The sequence below is a fragment of the Drosophila santomea genome, chromosome 3R, assembly GCF_016746245.2.
Source record: "Drosophila santomea strain STO CAGO 1482 chromosome 3R, Prin_Dsan_1.1, whole genome shotgun sequence".
NCBI lineage: Eukaryota > Metazoa > Arthropoda > Insecta > Diptera > Drosophilidae > Drosophila > Drosophila santomea.
Genome location: NC_053019.2, coordinates 10,668,621 through 10,693,592, shown reverse-complemented (window position 1 = coordinate 10,693,592; position 24,972 = coordinate 10,668,621). Strand labels below are relative to the sequence as shown.

At 45.6% G+C, this 24,972-nt stretch overlaps 1 protein-coding gene across 6 annotated transcripts; it reads right to left on the bottom strand.

Moving 5' to 3' along the window:
- Window positions 1–49: 49 nt before the first annotated feature.
- LOC120452407 (cadherin-86C) lies at window positions 50–24,972 on the bottom strand. Of its 6 annotated transcripts, none has more exons than XM_039636626.2 (12): window positions 24,895–24,972; window positions 10,624–11,432; window positions 10,017–10,100; window positions 9,791–9,916; window positions 9,574–9,723; window positions 9,395–9,509; window positions 7,318–7,510; window positions 5,000–6,317; window positions 4,806–4,954; window positions 4,068–4,158; window positions 3,431–3,627; window positions 50–3,362 (listed from the first exon to the last, which is right to left on the bottom strand). In XM_039636626.2, exons 2-12 carry the CDS (start codon window positions 11,428–11,430, stop codon window positions 728–730), a joined length of 5,865 nt encoding a protein of 1,954 aa, XP_039492560.1. In that variant the 5' UTR covers window positions 11,431–11,432; window positions 24,895–24,972; the 3' UTR covers window positions 50–727. The 6 variants fall into 6 exon arrangements, 4 of the variants coding, with proteins under 4 accessions (XP_039492560.1, XP_039492559.1, XP_039492561.1 ...); XM_039636625.2 differs by lacking the exon at window positions 24,895–24,972 and adding an exon at window positions 21,721–22,969; XM_039636627.2 differs by lacking the exon at window positions 24,895–24,972 and adding an exon at window positions 22,414–22,969.

Here is a 24,972-nt window from a genome sequence, read left to right as displayed (position 1 = left end):
ACAAAGTTCCCAGACGAAACATAAACATTTTTGGATTAATTTGATTTATTTGCATAAGCTTATACATAAAGTATTTACAAAAACTTGCGTTCGATTTATTAGATTATATTCGCAAGTGTTTTCAATATGGCAGGCATCTGTTTATTCGACTGCAAAATATACATTAACTTACGTACGAGTACATACACATTTGCACAAGTTTCTGGTAGGAAAGCACTTGGTTATGACTTGTGGGCTATAGCTACAAACGTATATATGTACACAGATCCATTAGACACTATCCACATAAATATTCTTAACAATTTTGGTCATACATAGTAGAGTATTTAATGCATATAGGATAGAGTTGAATACATTTGTGGTACAAATCGAGCGACAAGACCTCGGAATTACACGAGAAGTAATCATTGTCAATACCATACCACTTATCTAGGCATAACGTTAGATATAAAACTTTGAACTACATCTGTCGGCTTATGAGTAAAATGAAAGCGGCTAACCGGATCCGGAATTGGGTCCGGATCCTAACGTATTTTCGGTGCACGGAAACGAGTTGAACATATCTCAACATCCCGTAGACTACGAATATGGGTAACATGCTGGTTTTTGGTGTATATGATACAGTATTGCAGATAGTGTTGGTTCGATGATTCGCAGGTAGGGAGCCTTTGAGGCTATCACATATGATTGTTCCTTTTTTGTGTGTGGAGGTTTGGAATGGATCGGCCTACGAGTACTGCGGCGACTCTCCGCCGGAGTTGATCTTCTTCACCCGACTGACATCGTCGTAGGCGATGGAGAAGACGCTCTTCTTCTCGGCAATGGGATTGCGACGTCCCAGGCTGTTGAGCAGTGAGTTCATCGCTATTCCGGAATCGTGATCATCCTCCAGTGTGGACGCGTTCAGCTGTTTCTGTGTGGGATGCCCCGTCCCGCGATGCTCCACGTAGATCTTCGAGTTGGACACCTTGACTTCGTTTTCTCGGATGGGCGATGGCTTGGGCTTGGCCTCCTTGCTGGTCTTGGATTCCCTGACGGACTTGGACTCCTTTCCGGCGGCAGCTGCATGTGGCGGAGTCTCGGGATACATGTAGTGGGGCAGCTTGGTGGGCGCAGCCGGTACCTCCAGGGCGTTCTCCCTTTCGAAACGGTGCTCCGAGTGCTGGAGCAGCGGGTGATTCGTGTCAGTCTCGATTTTGGGTTTGTGCTGCTTGTTTAGAGCTCGATCCTCCTTCAGCAATCGACTGCCTTTTGGTGGAGATTTCCTGGGCGCTGGCTCCGGCTTGTATCTGCCACCAGTCTCATCATCCTCCTCCATGTCCTTGGGTTGCACTGTGATTCTGGTTTTTGAAACCCGTTTCTCCGCTGCTCCCACCCTCTTCTTGCTGGATGGCTGTGACTTGGATGACTCGGTGGAGGTGCGTCCACTGACGGATGACTTCTTTTTGTTGTAGTACCACTCCATGTACTTGGGTACATTACGTTCCTCTTGTTCGAGTCCCGCCAACTCCGTCTCACTCTGGTAACTGCGATCCGTTAGGGATCGCTTGGAGCCAACTATTTCCGTGGATGTGGACATGAGCTTCCTGCCATTCTCGGTCACCGTGGACTCGTACTTTGAGATGGACACTCGGTTATGTGGCGGCTCCGAGGATGTCTGCTTCCTGGCACCTCTTTTGGAGCTATCGCGCCTCGATAGCCGTGGCATGGCTTCTGGCTGGGAGTCCGTTGGTGACGACTTTCTCGGAGGCTTTTTGTGCTCTACTGGGTTTTCTGGGTCCGCATAGATTTTCTCTTGCTTTCGGTACCTTTCGTTCTCCTGCGCTCGACTAGGGTAATTGGTTCTGATCACAATCTCATCCCCATCCGAATCGATGGAGTACTCCGTGTCGTCCTCATCGAAGTCGGCATCGGAGTGCTTGTAGTACTTCTCCACCTGTATTTTCCGAATGCTGTGGGATCCCGGACTGGCCAGTTCGTCCATGGAGTCGGTTATTTCCATGAACAGATCGCGGTTATGGGAATCCGATTCGGATCTGTGGCGATTGCCGGATTGGCTTTCCCCGTTTCGGGATTGGTCCTTTCGACTTTCGTCACTCAACTGCTTGCGCAGGATACTCGTTTTGGTTTCCCTCAGAGGTTTCTTGGGTGGCACCCGCTTCTTCCGCTCCTGAACTTCCTCCTCCTCCTTTATGGGCGTCCGGATCTTGCGCTTCACCTCCTCCACCATCACGATCCTCTTGCGAGGTTGCCTTGTCCGCTTTTTCGTCCTCCTTCTCTTGATCCAGTAGACTCCTTCGGGACTATTTGGCGGATTGAAGCGCACGTACTCGTATCCGTCCTCCGACATGGACTCGTCGTTTTCGCTGCGGGCTCTTCGGCGAGAAGGTTTCGCTAAGGAAATTTCTGGATCCAGGACGCCGTCCAATCCCTCTGTCTGAGTACCAGCATCGCAATCCGTCTGAGTTCCTATGGCCATCGACTGGCCGGGAAGACTCTGCGTTTCCAGTGCCACTTCGTGTTGGGTGTAAGCATTCTCCAACTTCTCCTTCTCCATCAGAATCTGTCGGAGGAGTGCATTCTGCTGCTTGAGTGAGTGCTCCAGTTCGTGGGTGAGTGACTGATTGGAGACAGCTGGCTGCATCTGCTGGTCCAGCGAAACACCTTCGCCTGCCTGCACCGGCTGCGTGTGGATGACCTTCACCTCCGGCTCCAGTTGGGAGTAAACTATGCTATTTGGTCCCGATTTTCCCAGCGGGAAAGTATCGCCCTTTAAGGTCGATCCCTGCTGCACCTCATTGGGCATGGATTGGATATAGGTAGCGCCCGGAACTATCTGATAGTGCTCTCTGATGATCTGCTTGCCATCCGGCTGCTCCTCGATGAACCTGCGCATCAGGATCTCCTTGCCGGAGTTGTCGACCATCAGCAACTGCGGATGGGAGAGATTACCAGCCGGTTTCAGTGGCACATTTACATAAATGTTGTCATCGTCCAGGTTTAGGCCATCCCTAGTCTTATCCCTGGTCATCAGCTGAAGTATCTCCACGTTGCCATCCTTGATGAACAGCTCCCTTTTGCTTTTGAGGCTATTGTGGGCGGTATTAAAGTCGATGTCACTCCCTCGATCAATCTCATGCCTTCGCATGGAATCATCGTCGATGTGGCGCACTTCTGAGTCGTACTGCTTCCTCCGGGCGTACTCCTGCCTGTTCACCCGGGTCCGGGTGATGTGCTCCCTGTCGCCCGCCAGATCGCGGTTCTCAATCACATCCTCCATGTATACGTCGCGGTCGTTGATCAGATTAGTCCTAGAGTTATGGAAATTAAGATGAAGGTCGTCTTTGGCTGTGCGGTTATGCCTGCAGGATTAGTGGATAAAGGAAATGTTAAGTTCTATTTGGTTTTGAAGTCTGGTTTATAATCATACTTGATGCGAACACGTCGCTGCTGCTCCTCGGCGGACTGGATGTGCCGCCGATCGCCTTCGCCGATGTCCTGGCCCCTTCCTACGTCTTCGTCAAGCTGTTCACGTCCATCGTGGAACTCCCAGCGGGTGGGCTTCGTTCGGGTATCTGGAGGTTTCTCCGCTGACCAGGCATCGCGTCTTCCCATCCACTCTGCGACCTGCAAGTAGTTTGGGGATTCAGTTCGGATACGTTTCTATGTTTATACTAATCCGAAAAAGCGAAGTATATCTAAGGAACTTGATAATGCAGATGAAGCAAAGAAACTTAAAAACTTTTCACTAAGCAGTTGCCTTTTGAATGAAGATTTTGTACGTATGAAAAGCGCTCGAATTTAAAACAAATATTTGCATTGTCAAATGTTATTTACTTCAAACTGCTTTGTGAAATGCATCCTGGGGTTAGATTGTACATGTTAGATATACTTCCGTATCCATTATGAGTTGTGCAAATTTTGCAAAGTGAAACAAATTTCGTAGTCGATAAGGAAATCAAAAATGAAAAACTTAAGATTGATAGCTTTTGCAATTTGGAATTTGGTAAGTGCGTTTGCATTACAATTTACTACTACAATTGAATTCGAAAAAGTTCAAAATCTACCTGAACAGATTTTGTTTGTTTTCCATTTGCCATTTCCCTATGCACTAGATGCACATCGTCTTCAGTTCTACTGATATTAACTATTCTTTTGCTACAAGAGAAAAATAAAAGATTATACATGGATAGAATGGTTGTGATGTGTGTTGTTTATTATATGTTATGTAATTTATCCCAGAAATCTTATGAAACCTGTTCACCAGTTTGGACTTGGATAGCTAATTTCAATGGTTATATCCATTTAACTCAGTTATCATTATACTTATGTCGGCAACTTAAAGTGGCAATTGCGTGCTTGAAACTTCAACATTTATTGGGCATCGTAAATATTTGACCACTTTGCATATGACTGTCAAATGTTCGCCATTATTAACTTTACAATTTGGCGGCTCACCCATGACCAATTAGGCATTAGAAAGTCGGTTTTTAATAAATATTATTAAATAAATATTATTTTGTATGCACTCAAATTGTGCAGTATTTACAATTATATTATTTCCATTTCAGTTTTTAGCACTGCGCCTAAGTGATTTTGTGGGGAGACTAACTAGGTTTCATACTGAGATAGTTAAATAATCTTTGGAAAATATATTCGTTGCTTTTTTAATATGCAAGAAATATTAAATGCTTGTGTACTTTAATTAAGATATTTCCAAATATTATTTGCTTTCCTAGAGGAATTTTACCGAATGTGTAGTGACCCATCCCATCCTAAGTTGAATAATAGTTTTTGGTACTCACGTCGCCGCCCCGTACAGTGGACACCAGGAGCAGATGCAGCAGAGCAGCAGGATCAGGATGGTCAGGGCCACCAGGGTGGCCAGCAGGATGAGCAGCCAGAAGAGCACCTTGTTCTCGGCCTTGTACTGCGTCTGCAGGGGAGTGAGGGTCTATTAATGGCAATTAGGCAACCCGATCCTCCAGGATCCACTTACGTCTGTGCTGGAAGTGTCCTGCGGCATAATGGCATACGAGTTGTTGTGATGGGACAGCCGCTGCTGGATCTCCGATATGTCCACCACCGAGGAGCTGTCGTAAATCACGGTGGCCGTCACCACACTGCGCTCCTTGATGCCCGGATTACCCGCTGGTATGTCCTTGGCACCCGGCTCATCGGGACTCAATGGGCGGATGTTGTGGATGTACACCTTGCCGCCGGAAAGGGCGGACAGGGTTTCTTCGGTTTTGGCCTTGTCCGGATTGTGTCCTGGCACCACAAACTTCACAGTGCGCTTCCGGCTCTCTGGTGGATAAACACGGATCGTGGTGGTGGAGAACCGCACCGGTACTCCCAGATCATAGGCCCTGGCTGTCAGGATGAATATGTCCGTATCCTCATCAGCCGATCCCGCCTGCCGACGTCTCCTGGTCTTGGCGTTCTTCTTGGAGCGCAGGTTGATCTTCTCCCGGACGGTCAGCTCACCGGTTACCTTGTCCAGGACAAACTGATTGTCGTAGTTGCCATTGATGATCTCGTAGCGCACCTCGTTGTTGGGAGCTGTGGCGTCCTTGTCCTCCGCATGGATAACGGCGGTGGTGGTGAAGCCCATCAGATCGTGTGTGAGTATGAACTCGTAAAGATCCTTATCGAAGATGGGCGTTTCATCGTTGACATCTATTAGTTTGATTATTAATGGGACCTGGGCCCGATTTCCCTCGCCATCCATGTCCCTGGCCTCCACGTAGAGATGGTACTCGGGCATCACTTCCCGATCGAAGCCATGCTTGTTGGTGGACACCGTGATCAGTCCCGTCTCCGCGTCCAGATTCAGCGAGGTGTTCAGATAGCCCAGTATGGCCGTATAGCGCACCTTGCCGCCCAATCCCGAGTCGGGATCGGTGGCCAGCACTTGGACCACCTTTGTGCCCGCCGTCATGTTCTCGGGCAGCTCTACAGAATAAGCTGGCTGCTCAAAAGCCGGAGCATTGTCGTTCACATCGTTGATATACACCGTAACGTTGACCAGCGCCGAGAGATTGGTGGCCGGTCCGAGTTCCTGGGCCAGGATTTGGAACTGCACCGACTGCTGCTGCTCGTAGTCCAGCATGGAGTTGTCCCGCACCCGGATGAGGAATCCGGCACTCCGTTCCGCCACATTGGGGCTGATCTCGAACGTGCCGTTGTTGTTGAGCAGCGTCAGCGAGAAGACGCCGTTCTTGCCCGTATCATCGTCGTAGACCCGCGGCACGTAGGGATCAACGAACGTCAGTGCGGTGCCTTGTGGGGCGTTCTCGTCCACCCTCGAGACATAGCTGCGGGAAAGGAGGAGCAGATGGGCAGAGGAGCAGATGAGCAGAGGATCAGATGAGCAGATGAGCAGATGAGCAGAGGAGCAGAGGAGGAGAAAAGTCGTGAGCCAGAGATTAGCATGGGGAAAGAACTTCGTGAACGCCTGTATGCTGTTGTAAAGGCGTGCGACAAGCTACTACTTCTACACTCGTCAAAAAGCTAGTGACTAGCCACGTCTTTGCTGATCAACAGACATGGCTCATTATGTAAGGGGAAATACTATATGGACAGCACAAGGTCGCAGGAAATAATTTGCCATCTTGTTCTAAAAAACAATCCCAATAAATACTATATACATACATATTATATGCAACGAAAATGATAAAATAAACAGATAGCTAGCAGATTTCAGCTAACTTCCAAGGCAGTGATGTTTCAATCGATCAGTTCGAAAAAACAAGCTACAAGTCATCACCACTTTTGATGGAAGTTTGCCCATTTTTCTGACTGCAGCTGGACTGGCAGTTGGCTGTTACCAGTTTGTCGGGAATTCGGCTGGGACGGACTGGAGTTCAAAGTTAGTGCGCATAAATGGATGCTGCAGTCGCTGATTTCAGCAGAAGAGTTTATAGTCCTCGTCCTCGTCTTCGACTTGGTCGTCTTCTAAGTCGTCGCCTTGTCGCCGTCGCCGTCATCGTCATCGTGCTTGCCTATGCCAAGAATTTTAGGACTTTATGCTAATGGACGCGGCTAAAATTTGTTGTTTGTGTTGGTCGCACACTGAGCTCTGAGCACACTGGTGTCTTTTTGGGCTTTGTTTTTGGATAAGCAACATCACTCCTACTTCGCCAAATTGCACTGGGAGGGTGCAGGGAACAGGGAACAGAGATTCGGGACTCGGGACTCGGGACCCGGGACTTATAGTGGTTAAGCAGGTTTGCCCTAGCAAAGTCTGTCTGTTTTTTTTTTTGTAGTTTGTAGTATGCCCCCCGGCTGCTGCGATGGGAACCTGCTGGTACTTACTGATCGTTCTCGAAGTACGGCGGCGAATTGGTGCGATCGGGCAGAAAGAACGCCAATTGGACCGTGGAGGCCAGTGCGGGCGGCTCGTCACGACCCACCTTAACCTCTTCCGCAATTACGGTGAGCAGCACCGGATCACCCACATGCGTGATGAAGGCAATGTCCTCGAGGGGTCGCATCAGGAAGATCTCGCCTGCAATGCAAATAACAGAAGTGTTGATTGATTTAATACACGGTTTTGAACAAATTAAAACTTATTTAATTTAGACCTAAATAATTATTACTGTAACTCCAATAAAATCAAAATAGATCACAACTTCGAAGCATTTGAAACCACATAAAATAAGTCATAGCACTTAATCAAGCTGCAGTTATTTTCTAGCCAGTAAGAAGCACTATCCAATACCCATCAGTCACAACTCGAGGCAATTAGAAAGGTCAACTATGGGAACTTCAGTCCATTTTTTTGCACTTATTCCGGTGTGATTTGCGTACTGGAAAAACTCAGAGCAGCAGCCAGCTGTAAATGCTTGCAATCTGCCTGTGGGCCCAGAAGCGTTTTTCCTTTTGCACCCAGCCGTCATCAGAAAACCTGATAAATGGTGCAGAAAGTTGGTAGTTCCCACGCCAAGTTCAGTGCACGTTGATTATGCTTTTTTCCCAATTTTTTATTGAACACTTTTTTCTGCATTTCCCCCGGTGGTCGTTGGGTAATATGCAAAAAAGATTCTGTGCAGCTCGAGAGGAAAAGATTCCCACCCATTAACTTTCGGCGGATTAACTGGCGCCACAGCAAAGTTCTTAGTGGTTCTCAGAATCCAGAATTGGCTGCATAACCTGGCCATTCATAATTTGATTAGCTAATCAACTTGAAGTGCATATCTAGTATAAAAGAGGTAGCCTATTTATTTATGCGTCGTTGCCGTTAAATAAGTACTTCGCGTCTGCGAGCCTAAAAATAGCTGCAGCACTGCCTAATAAATCCGGGCAGTGGGAATATAAACCACAAGGCTGTTAATTGTTTTGCCCCAAAGGGATTCCAATTTGAAATTCATTTGGCCAGGGCCAGCAAACTGTGAATCTTCGTGGCAAGAGTGCTTCCCACTGCACATGGCTAAAAGAAATTGTGGGCTGATTGCGGGAGGAGGAGGAGTTGCACGAGGAGGAGTTGCATGAGGAGGAGTTGGAGGTTTGGAGGTGGAGGTGGAGGTGGAGACAGCCTGGCCATTATACTCGATGGCGGGGCAAGAGCGGCTCGGCCTTATAGCCAAAGTCATCAAAGTGCTACTGCCAACGAGACGAGACTAGCACTAGCACGAAACAAGGAAGTCTCTGTGGTGGCTTGGCTTGGCTTTGGGTTTGGGTTTGGGCCAAATTGCGGCACAGAACTTGGCCGCAACGAACGGGTATTGCCGTTGACGTCGGAGGAAGTTGGCTGGAATCGGAGAATCGGAGAATCGGGGAATGGGGAAATGGGGGATTCGGAGGCGGGGTGAAGATGGGTTTCTATCTAACGAGTCTGACGACAAAGCGGGTTGCCGTGTTGCCGTGTTGCTTGCAGTACAACCACTACACCGCACCGCTGCACCACTGCACCGCTGCACCACCTGGTAGTTATGTTAATATCGGTTACCTGACGTTGTTCTGCGGCTATTTTCCTCTCGCTTATGCCTGGCATTTGCTGGCTGCTATTGTGGTTTCTGATTTTCGTCCAATTTATTTTGCTTGCTTTACTTGTGGTCAATATTTTTAAGTCCGCTGCCCATGTGCAGACCATTTTTCTTGCTTCCTGCGACTATATTTGCGAAAAAGCTCGCCCCTCATCTCTGGGAATCTGCGATGCATCTGAATCGGCGACGCTAAGACAAAAAATTTTCCACTATCTATGCACTATCAGTGTCCCATGAAGATGTTATCTTATTTTATTACAGTGGCCGATGGTAAGAGTAACTATTATATAGGCGTTCTTGCAAACGATGACCATCACAGGAGGAATTAAAGTGTGTTATCTCTTTGATAAATGTTCGAGCCTTAAAAACTAAGTGTGCTTCCGCATAGAAATACGTCTTTTGCTTACCGCTGGTCTCGTTGATGTCGAAAAACGAGGTGAACGGATTGTTCTCGGATACCAATCCGTAGCGCACCTCCCGGGGATTCCCCTTGTCACCATCCTCGGCGTGGACTTGCAATATCTGAGCAGAGGCAGAAACATTGGAATTTATGTTCCCAGGAGCTATAGAAAAGTTAGATGTATACCTTATCGCCGGGCAGTATTCCCGGTGGCAGCTTGGTCACTGGAGGAGCAGAGGTGAACACTGGCGGCTGATCCTGCACATCCTGCACGATAACCACTATCTCCATGCCCGCTATATTGCGACTATCTTGGCCAGGCTCAGCATAGGCATCCTTCGGGTAGAATAGGGTATTACCACTTATAGCTATGATTAACCTAAAATACACTATAAGTACTTACATTGGCTAGTATCGTTAGATGGTACATGGCTTGCTTCTCAAAGTCTAATGGTCCCAGGAGGAAAACGGTGCCTTCTGTGGTCTCGGAAGATACGATTTTTTGTCTTATGGCAAACAGCGGAGAACCCTGTTGGCGAAAAGTACGATCCATAAATCAAAAGCTCCGTTGGGTTAGGGGTCTCCATCGCCATCGCCATCGCCATCGCCTTTGCCATCACCCAACTTACCCATAACTCGAGGTAGACTGGTTTCTGAAACAGCGGATTCTTGCGGGCAATTACGTAATCCAATTCCGTGCCGCGTTTAGCATCCTTTAAAGATAAATCGGGGTTGGGGCTTATAACTTTTGATGATATTTCGGTTGGAGTAAATTACACATTTGACCCTGTCCGAATCCGCTTGTAATTTTGCCCCATAACAATGATTATCGTGTACGAGCATCGCTTATGAAAAACGAATAGCATCTTCTCCATTGGGAGACGTGCTTCTAATGGCTTATCTGATTACTGCTTCATTAAACTGGCTACACTGGCAGGAAAATTGGTGACTTGAACTAGCAATTCTTAATTGGTCGAAAGTTACTGTCTTAACTTATATCTCGAATTAATAAGAAAATGGAAATGTAAGAGATTAAATCTGTATTGCAGAAACCTTAGATACACAGTAGTTCCCTTTTTCTGCTGCCCCTGGATTCTCTTTGATCCTAAGACCTCTGTAATAGAACTTTTTCCAAGTGGCCCAGCTCCCCTAGACGGATCTCTTCACGGGCGTTACTCGTAATTGGTAATTGAAACGTTCTGGCCGTGGCCACATGTGGATGGGTAGTGTTCTCACCTCGGGTATCATTATGATGCCGGGCTTGTGCGGGAAGATGAGGTCGTGCGGCGTGGTGAAATTGGTGGCCGTAATTGAGCAGAGTTGCGTGGTCATCCCACCCTTGGTGTCCTTCACCGATACCTGGAAGTCATAGTATCTGCCCGGCTCCAATCGCCGCTGGAGTACGATGTTCGCCTGGCACACGGAATTGTACTTGGTGCAGGGAAGCGATTCCACCTTGACGGTGGAGGCGCTGGCATCGCCCACGAACTCGAAGGTCAGCGGATAGTCGAACTCCTCGTCGGTGGCACGCAACCTGTAGATTACCGAGTTGACCTGTGCGTCCGCCGGCACAAGAACCAGGCGCATGCGCGTGGTCGGATCGAACTTGGGGTCCGCTCCCTGGACGTGATGTGGACACAGAATGCCAATTAGGAGGCTGATTGTCAGCAGTCGATAGGCGGTCATTGCGCCCAACCAGGGACCAATTGGACCCAGTCGCGATGGCCAGTGGTGCTGCATCTGCTGGTTCTGATGATTGTGCTGCTGCTGATGCTGCTGATGCTGATGCTGATGATGATGATGCCGGTGGTGGTGCTGCTTCAGGCGATGGTGATGGTGGTGCTGGTGGTGATGGTGGTGGTGCTGGTGGTGTTTCTGGTGGTGGCTATGGTGCGGGGAGGTAGCTGGGGTGTAGTAGTAGCATTCCCTCTGCCCACTGGGCTCCTCAGCGGCACTCGTGCGACTGACAGACTCTGTTCCCAGGCGGCAAAGCGGGACATGTGATCGGTTCTTCTCCGGCTGACTGCTACTTGTGGAAGCCATTTCTGGAATCAGAGAAAAGGCCAAAAATGCAGGATTAGTACAAGCCAAGACATTGAATAAAATGTTATTACACTTAGGTGGATTAACGAATAAATGAATAAGCCCGACTTCAGCAAAGCAGTTGAAGTAAAGTTTTGAATTAGTGCCGCGAACAAAAAGAGGTCTACTTCCGCTTCTTTACAAATGAAATCAGCTATGAAATTGTAAGTTCAAGCCCCGAAAAATCAAAATTGAAATTTCCCTGCGATTGAAACGGTAACCTTATTAATTTCAATTATAACGCAATGCGTATCGAATGGAAGGTGTTAACACGCAAATTAAAGGCCATTCAATTAAAGAGCCAATTTAGAAACGACTTGTAATGCATCATCGTGGATCAATTATATGATGCTATCAGAGCACCCGATCTGCATCTACGGGTTTCCAAAAGGTTGTGAGTTGGGATTGGGAAGCGAGCGTGGTTGTGCAATGCGGTGACCACGGTCTAAACCGCGCCGAATCATCGGCCGAAATGCATAACTTTTGTGGGCCAAGACGAATCCAAAGCACCAAGTCGGGACTGGATTGCAGTTGGGATCGCTTCGGGTGTGTGCAAGTGTGAACTGAACTATGTATTAAGGTTTAGCTCGGCGACCGGACGGTCGCTCCACAAAAGTGGTTGACTGACCAACCAACCAACCGATCGACTGACCAAGCGACCATGCGACCATCTACTTTCATTTTCCGTTCGGGGCGGTCTGGGCAGCGATCTAAAATCGAATTAGATTTCATAATTAATACTGCAGCACTTTCATTTTTCCTTAAGCCATGTAGAGCCCATGTAGCGAGGTAGCCATGTAGCCATGTAGCCATGACCAACAGAAGAGGCCAATTTGTACGGCTAAAGCGCAGTTGAGCTGGTCCACGGTTGATAAATAATGCAATTAAGAGATCTACGACTGCTTATTTGTCGCAAACACGACGCTCTGTTTTTGGCACCCTGGCTAAACAAACTACTCAAACATCGGGCCGAGTTGTAATATTATTAATTAACAAAATACTCGGATACTTTGGCTTTATGCAATCGCTCTGAGCAACGACTTTTCACAACGATTAAGTCCAGTTGGTCAATGTTTTTCCGCCACTTGTACTTAAGTTTTATGTTTTTTTTCCCCTTTTTTCGGTGCCATATATGCACGTTTGTACAAATGTGAGCAAGAGAAATGAGCCAGTGAGCCAGTGAGCCGACAAACTCAAACTAAGAGCTGAAAGCGTTTTGGCAATATGTTGAAATGGGCATAAATTATGAACTTAACACTTGAAAAGGTTATGGCTGTCCTAATTGCTTTTGTTTCGCCTAAAGAATGGCCGCCATAAATCGATTCGTGAAAAGGCTTTCCAACTAATGCTTTAATGGCCTTACTTGCATTACTTTCCAACTTGTTGAAAAAAGGGCATTACTTTCTCACCTATCTCAGAAAAGTGTAGTAATGGCGGTCAATTGCGTAATTCCTTTCGGTTTTCATAACTATTAAAATCAGATCGCATATACGGCTAGCAATTAAGGCTTCTCCTCCGCAAGATGCAGATCCACAGATCTGCGAAATTAATAGGTGTTCAACGAATTAAAACTAATGTGACAGCATAATAACTTTCGTTTTGTTCGAGCCAAGTTATTGTGCAGTTCAGAGATCGTTATCATCTCATAAAATTACCAGCAGCATATAGCTCTTGATGACCTTTATGTAACCTGGCGCAATTAAGACCCCAGATAAAGTGTCGATTCATCCGATTCAGAGGGAAAGATGGGGATTATATGGCTGGATGACAGGTAGCACTCGTCTTTGAGTACATGAGTATGTGCTTCTCGGCCCCAAGAACACCATGTATAGAAGATAATTGGGCTATGATGTGTCTTGGCTAAAGAGTTTCGTTCTTGAGCCATCATATCGGTCATCATCACAAGCCGGGTTTCAGAATTGGTAACGCGGTCATTCAAGCGGTCACGTCTCGTCTGTCTAAACGCGAAAAAATTTCATTACGTTTAATCATGTGCGACAATTACAAGCGGTACTTTAGACGCATTTCTCCGAGTCTTTGGTAAAAGTATCGCCGTTCTTTCTGGTCTACTTGCTGCTGAACAGCAGCCATTAAAACTTGTTATTCTAATGAAAATTCCATAAACCTTAGGGAATGTGTTTCTTCTCGCTTTTCGCTCAGCTCTTTCACTTAATAGCTGACTGATGGATTCTTGGGTGGATATGAAAAGACAGCGGCCAGCGAAGGAAATCGAGAAATAGATCGCGACGGCTTTCGGTTTTCTTAGCCCAAATTGCTCAAATTGGTAAGTACACACAACGTGAAAGATGATAAAACTCCGACCGTAACGCTGACACAAATGACAGCGGACATTAAACGGTGTTGAAATGACAGTGTAGAGCTTTTATTTCGCTTTTTTTCCATTTTTTTTTTTTTTTGCACTCATTCGAGTGCCAGGTTTACCAGCAGTTGAGCAAATTGAGGGTCTACGGCTCCGACATCCAGTGGCAATCTCAGAACACAAAGAACGAAAAAAACGATCGTTCTGGATGCTCGATTACAGGAGAATCGGAGGAGCCTGCAGACAGTAGCCGCGGCGCAGGCGAATCATTGACCAAATCCTGGGATTGAAACTGGGACTGGGACTGGGACTGGGACCATTTGCTGGCCCTTAGCGTTCACGTGTGTGCTGCTCGTAATTACAAAACTGGCCAACAGACAGCAGCAGCAGTGGTTACGCACTGCGAGAAAATACTGAGCATGCAAAGAGAGTAAGTATTGCTAGGATATCTGCACTTAACGGGAAGTTCAATAATATATTATCATAACACCTAGTTAAGGGAGCTAACTAGCTTTGTTCGGTTTTGCAAGCGACATACATAGTTGTTGCTACATAGTTGTAAGTGGCATATTTTTCTCGCAGTGCAGCTGCTCCTTTTGGCCCGAAACGAACCGAACGTCGGCTGCTTAAATTGCGAGCTCAGACTTTTTTGCGAACAGCTCGGCGGTGAGCTATTGGCAATCCGGTTTCTGGTCCGTTCGTGCTAGCTGTATTTGCCAATTTCCAGTTTGTGCAGCTGCATCTAAGTGGCATCGTCGAGTCCTTAGCCACAAGCCAATGACCAGTTATGTCAGTCGGATCCCAGGCAGCCCCACTTGGAGTTTTCAGTATGCAGTTTGCAGTTTGCAGTTTGCAGTTTTCTGTTTGGAGCATGGAGCATGAAGCTTGGAGCTTGAAGTTTGGGGTTTGAAGTTTGGAGGCGAGGCTATGGCCACCCGACACCCTCGCTTTTGGTCGCCAGCGTGTTGCAATATATTTTGTGGCTGCTGCTGCCCGCATTTGGCTTAGAAAGGCTAGAGTATAATGAATCTGTGTTATATGCGCATAGTATGCACACCACTGGCCGCCCGGCTGGCCCGATAATGCATTCAATTTGCAAGTACGAGTATATCGCCAGGCCCAGTTCGGCTCCAAATCCAAATCGAAATCCACAACCACCACCACATCGATATCAACATCCAAGTTCCCAGTTCGCAGTTTCCCGGCTGCTGTTGCGCAACAATTGTAACACACGGCACACAATATTTTTGTGCCATTTGACCGAATTTCTCTTAACACATATATGTGTGTTCCAGCCGGATCGGAGCAGTCAGACAGCTTGCCTGGTTTACTGGCTAAATGGCCAACTGGCTGGCTGGCTGGTCAACTGAATCTACCACTGGCAATGAAGTTTGGCCCGGTCTTGGGTCTCTCCAGCGCCATCACCATCACCATCGCCATCTCCATCTCCATCTGGAGCTGAAGTTGGAGCTGGAGCTGGATCGGCAGCCAACGCCTTGATGTTTCGCTATTTGCTATTTGCTATCTGCTACTTCTGCAGCATCTATATATAGGATTGAACAATCGTTCACATAACGCCACGGATTCAGGCAAGACTGCATTTCTTCGCAGAAAGGAGTATGAGTCAGTTGAATTTATTACCACCCAAAATGGCTTCATTTGTGCCGCTCAGAAATGCCTTTGAAATGGGGGAACACTTGGGCACATTAATGCCAGAGTCACTGTAGCCTTGTTTATCAATTGATGGCCTAAATAGGGGCATTGCTTAAAGAAATAAACAGCTGCTTTAGCTGCCACTTAGCTACCTCAATTGTGAAGGTATTTTAAATTAAGTTGCATGGTCGTACAAGATTATTCATTAGGAACTATTGCCGGGTAGCTATAGACGTTTTTACAAATTTCATTGAAATTATGGCACGCATAACTATGATAACTAGTTTTTAAATATTTGTCTTAAAACTTTTCTTTGAAGTAATGTTCTATCATCTATCTATCTACATATTTATATATGTATCTATCTATCTATGTATATATCTGTCTATCTATCTATTTATCTATCTATCTATCTATCTATCTATATATCTATCTATCTATCTATCTATCTATATATCTATCTGTCTATCTATATATCTATCTACTTATCTATTTCTATCCAACTATCTATCCCATAAAGTGCGCCAAGCATATCTCATGGTTTCCTCTTTGAGAAAATAAAAAATTGCTTTCCCATTTTGATTTGAATTTAAGGTTTCGTTTATGGACAGTGATTACAGTAAAAGGATATTGCCAGCGATAAAAAGGAACATTAAAAATGTTGATTGTAATCAGGTAGCTGGAAAAAACAGTGCTGATTGCTTACGTTCCCGAACTTTATGAAACAGTTTCGTTTTTTATTGGTTTGCAATCGCCAGAGCTGTCGGAAAATTTGGCAAACTGCATTTATTGTGTTGTCGCGAGTGAAGGGTATGTAAACTTCGACCCGCTGCCGATGATCAATGTCTTCCTGCTTTTGGGCCAAGTCTGCGGTCTAGTCTCTGGTCTAGTCTGCGGTCTACCAGCTCTAGTCTATAGCTATGGCATGGTCTGTGCTCCACAGCATATTCCCACTCCAAAATCGGGCGCGCCTCGGCCAAAACGGCCAAAGCTCGTGAGTTCACTCTGGAGCAAAACAAGATTTTGGGCGTTGTTCAATTTTTCGGGCTGGCCTGGCTCCGGTTCAAAATCCAACTGCAACTTCCACAGCACGCAGCTTCGTGAGCTCTGCACTTTTGTCTCTTTTTTTTTGTTTTGCAAATAGTTTTTTCTGTTTTTTTTTTTTTTTGGATTTGGCTTGGTTTTTAAAGTCGGGCTGGGCTGCAACTGGCTGCGGCTGCGACTGCGCCGTGGCTGCACACAAGTAGAATGAAAATTTGTGTTGCAAATAAAGTTGAACCTGATGGCAAACTAATCTGCTTCACGACAATAGAGCTCGCAGCCAGACAGCGGGCAGCAACAAACTGCTGCACTGCGACAAATTCGCAAGGTTAATTGATCTAGAACTGGGAAATGTTGCACAAATCAATTAAGCCAAATTATAAATTAAATAATACAAATAGTTTATATATTTTGTAGAGTAATCTATGCTGTTGGCCTGAGAAACGTAAGTAAAGAAATAAATGATCAGCAGCTAACCATCAGCATTGAAAATGATTCTGACCAGGAACAAGCTCCCCTCGAAATAATTGAACTACCAACATTTTTTCTCAGTGCAGACGCGAGTAGACGGCGAAGGCAGCTAGCGGCGCAGACTCGTAATCAACGTTTATTTCGTGGCCCGTTCGTGTCCCCCATGCGACCGTCGACCGTCCTTCACCAAGCTAGAAGCCCCGTCTATCCTTTCCTGTTCGGACTTCAGGGGGTGGGGCTCGGACCAGGCGGTTGGGGGATTGGGGAATGGGGATAGGGGCTTTGGAGCTGGGTCTAAGCTGGGTCTGTGGACTGAGGTCTGGAGCTGGAGCTGGAGTTGTGACTGGGCCCAAACCCGAGTCCAAAAGCCGCCGGCCGTTCCTTTCCGTCTTTGGGCTTTTGTCTGTCTGTCAGCTCGTCAGCAAACACACAGATATTTATTCATGTATTTGCAGTCAATTTTTGCAGTGTACGTACACATATCTGCATCTATAAAGTTTTTATTGCCGCAGCTGCGGGCGTGTTTCTGGGTGCGCCTCGCTATGTAAAATAAATACGCATAAAGGTGATATAGCTGAGCAAAATGGAAACAACAGGGATAACTACTGCTGCATGTCTGAGAACGGCAGCATTTTTAAAATATTGTTCTTGTATTTTAATTGCGGCCCATAAAGTGCTCTGCAAACAGTGATTATTCAATCGCCTGTGGGATAGTCCTATTGATGTGCCCAACCATTAGGCGCACAATTAAAACCTATATATAAATTTAATAGGGATATATCTGTAGCGCTTTATTTTCTAGATGTAAATCTATATTGTTATGTGGATAACTGTGAAAGTTTATATGATGGATGGCGTAGTGCACTTTTACTATAAAGAAGGCCATTATTTCTCAAGGTATAACTGGTTTCCTATCTGCAAATCAATGTCGGCTCAAATACCTTGGTGCTTTCTAAGAATTTTCATTGTACTTGTGAATTCTTGGCAAATACCAACGGAGGGCGAGACAATAATGTGTGTGCTTCAAAGTGTCTCGAAGTCTCGCCTTTTATTTATTTTAAAAACTAAATAAAATTATATGCGCGCTGGTAATGTGATAATTACTAGGGGCAACATTTAAAATACAACTAATTTGGCGTCATAACACTGGCACTTATCACTATCATCTTTGAAAGCCAAGTTTGTATGGCTCGGCTGGCGGTTGTACGTGTTATGGATGACTAAAAACTTTTTTTGTTGAACTATGGCCGTTTCCCCAGATTTTCTAATTATCGTCGGGGCCGACTGTGATGTTTTCCTTTCATCTCAGCAATTCCAAGCAGTTGGCAGCCAACGTTTTTTTTGTTCGCCTTTGTTTCAGGCAGTTTCCTACCATTTTCCTATAATTAACAAAGAAACGCACTGCGGCGGCCTAGACAAGGTTCAGCTGCAGGCTGCCAACTATTGAGTGAGAAACTTGGCCCACAGTTCACAGTCGATTGTAAATGAGGAGCACAAACAATGTGTTGTTTGGCATCCGAAGGGACCTCAACCACTCCAGATTCAACTCGGATGTGGAACCGACCACGGGACCTGGACCACAGACTCTTCGATTAGTCGGGGTGCCAACGCCAACGCCGACGTCTTGCATCTCCGGTTTTGAATCTGGAATCTTTGGGCTTTCGACATTGGGTCTTTTGGCTCCCATCTAGCCATCGCCATCATCGTCTGATAAATATTAAGAAACCCCACAAACATCTACAGCGTCATCGCCCGCGCCTTCTTCTATTGCTCGGTTTTGCCTGGCTCGGTTCGTCTCGCCTGTCGACTCTACTACCTTTTTTATATTTCTTGAGTTTTTTTTGGATCCGTCATGCTGCCGCTTTGTTTTCGGGCCACGGTTCCTACGATCCCTAGCAAACGCAGCGTAAAAATAAAAGAAAAATGTAAATATAAGACCCCAATGAATGCAATAACAGCAATACCAGCAATACCAGCAATACCAGCGAGCAGCGTCATAAAATGGTGCGTGGGATTGACAGCGAAGACAGATACCGAGATGGTCTTAGCTTCAACTACGACCATGCTAGCAGGGTTCCAGAGATTCAGAGAGATCCCGAGTCGACTCCTATTCCACCCGGGGCATTGCGATTGGCGATCGAATCCGATGCTCCAGCCGGCAGCGTGTTGAGTACTCAAATTGAATCTCGACTTTATCGCCACCCAGCCACGGAGCGCTGGCAGACACGAAATTAATTGGCTTAATTTATGTGAACTTTTATAAGAAAATGCACTCACAGGCACTCTTGGGCGAGTTGATTTACATTTATTTTCGCCATGCCAGCGCGGTTTAAATACCCATCCTGCAGTCTTCTAATGCTTGTTTGGATTGCAGTTAAGCCGCATCAACAGTAACAGCCAGGCTCCAACGCTCCATAGGATACCATCCATCCAACTGGGATGGTACTGGTATTAAAAAACGCCTTTGCCGTTGGCCAGCCTTCAGCTCAGTCATCTCAGTCAGCTCCTCAGCCTGGATTACCAACCGTCATCGGATGAAGGAAGCCTCGCAGACGGCCAGACAAAGACTGTGACTGATGGCTGGCTGGCGGATCAGCGGCCTACGGCATTAAGACACTCAGCAAAAACCATATGCAAATCAACAATAAATGTGGATAGTCTCATATCTAAATGCGAACTTCCATTCATTTAGTCGTTCAATTTCTGTCATTTTAAACGAATTTATTACAAAGATATTAGTTACAAATTATAAGTTTAATGTTTTGATGGGACATATTGCCTACAAATCAAATTTAAGTGCTTCGAATCATTTAATTAAACGCTAATTTCTTTCAGTGCTTAAAGACCAAGATTGGGATTGGGAATGGACTGGAGGCCAGGGCTATTTTGAAGAACAGAAAATCTATTTGCAGTCGTTGTAAGGGATCGCCGCGTCGTTGTAGGCCATAATTGCTCTCCTCAATAAAGCAAAAATTTATTTCCACTTTGGCAAATGGGACGCGCTGAGAGTTGGCCAAGAGTGTTGTGTAGTGTTTTGGCCAAGAGCTCTGCACGGGCACGGTATGGGAAATGAAGAGCGGGCCAAAAAGCCAGACTGCAGCGGCGACATTGTGGGCGTCGAGCATAAATAAATGTCTTTATGTGCCTTCGCGCAGTTATTGTTCTTCATTTTGCATGCGGTCGGGCCAAAAGGCTTCAGACTCCGAATTGTGTTTTTAAGACCACGGTTGAACGACACTTTAATGACGCCACCACTGCGTTGGGCAACCGGCGAGAACTAGTCGCCATTACCAGTTGAGGTACATGGATGTGGATGTGGATGTGGATGTGGACGTGCGTCCCGTTGCCTTGCGGCAATCGAAAGACTCAGGCAACGAACGCGATTTTTCGATGCCCATGCCGATGTGCTGTCGATGTAATTCACTTTAAGCGTCTCCGGGCGCTGTTAATCGGGATGCAGCGATCGACGAATGGCTTTCCAGTAGTCTAATTTGCCGTTTTTAGTTGAGGCCAACAGCCTGCCCCTCAATTAATAAATATGCCCGGTTCGATGCGTTGCATAAAAAAGAATAACCATAAATGAAATAAATCATAGACCGTCGACCGTCGACCGTCGACCTAAAGCAACTGCACCCCTCGGCGGCGTGTCGGATTTTTTATAAATGAAAGCAAGCGGCAGATCGATGGCCGGGAAAAAGTTAAACTTTCGAGAACCCAAGCCAAACGAGGCACGAATATATGGTACCATACGTACCATACCTACGTTTTTGATGCTCAGGCACGCACGGGACGGCACATAAGACACACAGAGCACACAGTGCACACAGCACAGCCATTATGGATAATTCTGCAGCATAAATTTTAAAATGCCGCAAAGCTGTCAATTTTGGCACTGCCCCGAGTAAAGTGGGTCAGGCAAGGTCGCTCCGGTGTTGTTGCTGCCGCTCAGGTAAGTGGCCAGGTATGTAGTTATGTAGTTTGCCTTTGCGTTTGCGTTTGAGTTGGAGTCTCTGTTTGCTTTTGCGTTGGTAGCAGCTTGCTGTTAGCTGGTAGCCATGTTCGTGTGGCTCCATATATACAGATGTGTATCTGTATATACATATATATATATGTATATAAAGCAACTTGGCTAGTTCCTGCAGCAGCAGCAGTCAACTTACTGGCTGGCTGCAGACGAACGTACGACGTACAACGTACAACATTATGTAATCGATCAACATGGACCGACTAAGCTACCGATTTGATTAGATTCACCATATGGTTTAATGTTTCGAGTATTTATGGGGGATCATCCCACAAATTGCTGGAAAACCATCCGACAATATCTGAGATTTCAGAAGGAAGGCGGTATAGATTGTCAAATTTACGGCGTCTGTTGAAATCGATTGCTACTGAACGGTAGATCAGTAATTAAATTTTTTTAACTAGGGGCCTAATGATTAATTGTCGACCGAAGTCATTTGAATGTTTTACAGCAGATCTTGGCTATTATCAAAAGCATTAATAGTTACTAGAGGTATTTGAGAACATCCTTTTGACATCAATAATTAAAACATTCGTTAATAAATTAAGTTTATAGAATTGTATGCCCCTTTACAACTTTGAATATTACCTCATAATACAAGGGAGAGTTGGTCTTGACTTTTACTTGGTTTTTTTGGTTATTTATCTCGTCTGCAGAGACCTGATTTATATATTTTATTTTCTCCCTCGCACATCAGACTTAAGTTGATTAAATATTTACATACAAACTAGTTCAATTATACCTTTTGAATGGTTAAAAAGAGCTGCGTTGTGAACTCCGGTGAAAAATCGTCGTATCTTCACAGTCTGACTTTTAATTTCAACTTTCCATGTGGTCGGTCGCCTTATTTATGCAACCCGAATTCGAGCACTTCACTGCTTTTGTTTGTCGTTTGTAATCAAGTGATTGACATTTTCGAACACGCACTGAATATTAATAGACCAAGTCTTCAAATGACTGCATCACTTTTTGGCCACTGATTTAGAGGCACATTTCTGAGCGTTTTTTCACCAACTATCCTTCCGCGTCCAGCACGTCTGCCATAAATTTAAGCTGCGGAGTCGAGAAACCCAAGAAACCGATTGAAAACCAATACCGAAACCGAAACTGAAACCGAACCGAACTGCTCTCGATGATCCGTGTTTTCTTCTAAGCTGCTCAGATAACCAATTTGGGGTTTCGCTTGAATGAACCTCGAACGACCTTGCCTTCGGATTAGATCAAAGTCGATCAGATCGCTCAGATTCGAAATTAATGGGGATCCCGATGGCGCAGACCTGTCAGTCAGTCAGTGCTAGGAAAGCATTCTGTGCGTAACTCAACACCGAAGCACATTTATTTTTGGGAACCTGGCGAATTTGCTAAACGTTCTTTTGTTCGCCGTGCTGGAGTCTCCGTCTCCAGTTGCAAAAAAACATCAAAAGTATTTACGTACAGCAGCGTCAGCAGTTCAGCGTCCACATTAAATTGCTGCAATTATACTGCCTGGCCAGCAGCTCTACAATCTCAGTCTTCAGTCTCGAGTCCCGATTTCAATTGCAATTGCGATTCCAATTCCAATTCCGATGGCGATCGCGATCACGATTCAATCGCAGATAGGTATAGTAAGTGTATAGTATGGCATAGTCGTTGCGATCCAATTTCAATTTCAATTCCGATTTCGATTCCGATTCCGATCCGGGAGTGCGTTGTAAAGCGCGCCGACGACAAAGTGCTACTGCCGACGCCAATGGTCCGGAAAGAGTGCTGGACTGGACTAGTGGAGCTTATCTGCACGCGGAGAATTCTTCGCAGAAAGCCAGAGCGAGAGTCTTCCAAGCCGCAGAAAGCCGGTTTCTCTCGCTCTTTCTTCTCTTTGAAGCCGGAGACGAAAGCAAGGCAATGGCAATACCCACTCTTGTTTTTGTGGGAGCAGCAAACCCGTTTCGCTCGCCGGTAGGTACAACAACCACTCTGCTGCACACAACAATCTCCACCACTCCCCACCACTCCCCACCACTCCACTTCAGTCCACTCCAATGAACCTTGATATATTCCCAATAATAAACAAGCCTGAGAACTATCGGAAGCGGACGAGTCCGCAATTAATCCTGCAGCTCTTGTATTCGGTTGCGTTCGCACATGCAAATGGCGTTTCTTTCAATTATTCAACTATTGGCCACAAATTTGCACAGCTTATACAATAGGTACGTAATTTGTTGGCGATTTTCGCCGTTTTCAATTGAGACATGAAGCCATTATTGCATGTTATATATCGCTGCTTATGTCGGTGATTTTATTGCCACCTTCTCAAGCCGCAAATCAAAGCACTTAATGCATTTGGATGCTTGAACATGAAAACAATAGTTCACTTCAAAATATACGCCAGCTTTGAATTTAAAGCTTTTATTGAGCCAGTTGCTTGCTTAGATTTATGTTTCGCTTAAAATTTCGAAAGAGTTTCAAAATAAAATAGTGCTGCTTTTGTTTATTCCAGCTCCTGAAAGGTATCATAAATTATATATTTGTTTACTTGTAATATTGGCTTTTGCAAAGGGTTTTGCTAACAAGTGGCCGTAACTATCTATATTAACTATTTTTAGTAGTTTCCAAAAGGGTATAAAAAATAGATTAGTGCAGTGCTGATTGCATTTAATGTCTTGTTATCTTTCGAAATATGTAATTTGGATTTGCTTCCTGGCCGCCAGGAAAATATTGGAAAGGTCATTGTTTTTAATAGTGCTCGTAACTGAGACCGTGACTATGCTAATAATACTCGCATTCAAAAACCGACATGTTTTCGATTAATGACTTGTGTATGTTTAATTAATTTGGTCAAAAAAATAAAAGAGGGGCGCCCTCTCAGCCGTCGACAAATTAAAACATTTAGAGAACCAATGTTTTTCGGGCTGGATTTTCTCGGTGGCGTCGGCCCGGAAAATGCTACACACACACGAAATTGCAGTAATTCGATCATGTTTTCAGCTTGTTCAATATGTGTAATCGTGTTCTGTGCTATTTATCTTGTGACCTGCATCTAATGCAGCCGGCAGAGCACCAGAGCTCCAGAGCGCCAGAGCAGCCTATCGTAGGTATAGTATAGTACATTAAAATATTTTCCACTGCCAGTTCCAGTGCCGCTGTCTGTTGTCGGCTGTCTATAGGATATTTATACATGGGGCCCAAAAATGAAGGAAAAACGAACACAATGAGGGCGGCAACCTAAACGAGTTTACCGCCGAGTCCCAGGCCCAAAAACCCAAGACAAGAACTCGGAGCAGATGTTGAACCCATTTCTCATATTAACCTCCGTGCGCATGGAGGTTTCTTTACCACGGCTGCAGTTGGAAAAACTTGAGATTTGGCCAAAGGGGCCCACGTGGTGACACACTTTTCCAGGCATCTATTTTGCTTTTTTTACTTTTTTTTTTTGGTTTTTATTTGGCGGCTGTTAGTCACGTCTTGGGTTGACGAAGTCGCTAGTCAGCTATCCTGACTCTTCCACATCCCAGGCTCCTTGAATGGGGTCAACCCAATAATGAGGACGACGATGGTTTATCGGAATGCCATTGGCTTTGGCAACGCCCTAAATCGCATCCACCAGTTGAGCCTGGTTTATGGGCCTTCGATTAGGCCTTACCTTGAACACACCAACTTAACGGCACCTAACCTTTTTGACCTACAGATATATTAATTTCGATGATGACGACGGCCTGACCTTGTGACCAGGCCAAATACAAATACAAAGGGGCCGAAGGAGTAGTCTAGGGAGAGCTATCCAATCGGACACGTCAAATAACCATTACCATTACCATTACCATGCATACTTAAGCAAGAATGAATACTATATAGTATATATGTACTAAGTAGTACACACACACAATTTTCAAGTGCAATTGGATTTTCCAGTGAGGTTCAAAACAAAAATAGTAATTACCTCATTTTGGTTAGATTGCCTCAGTTAATTCCCGATTTGTTGCGCTTCATTATCCATTCACTCGATTTAAACTCTATT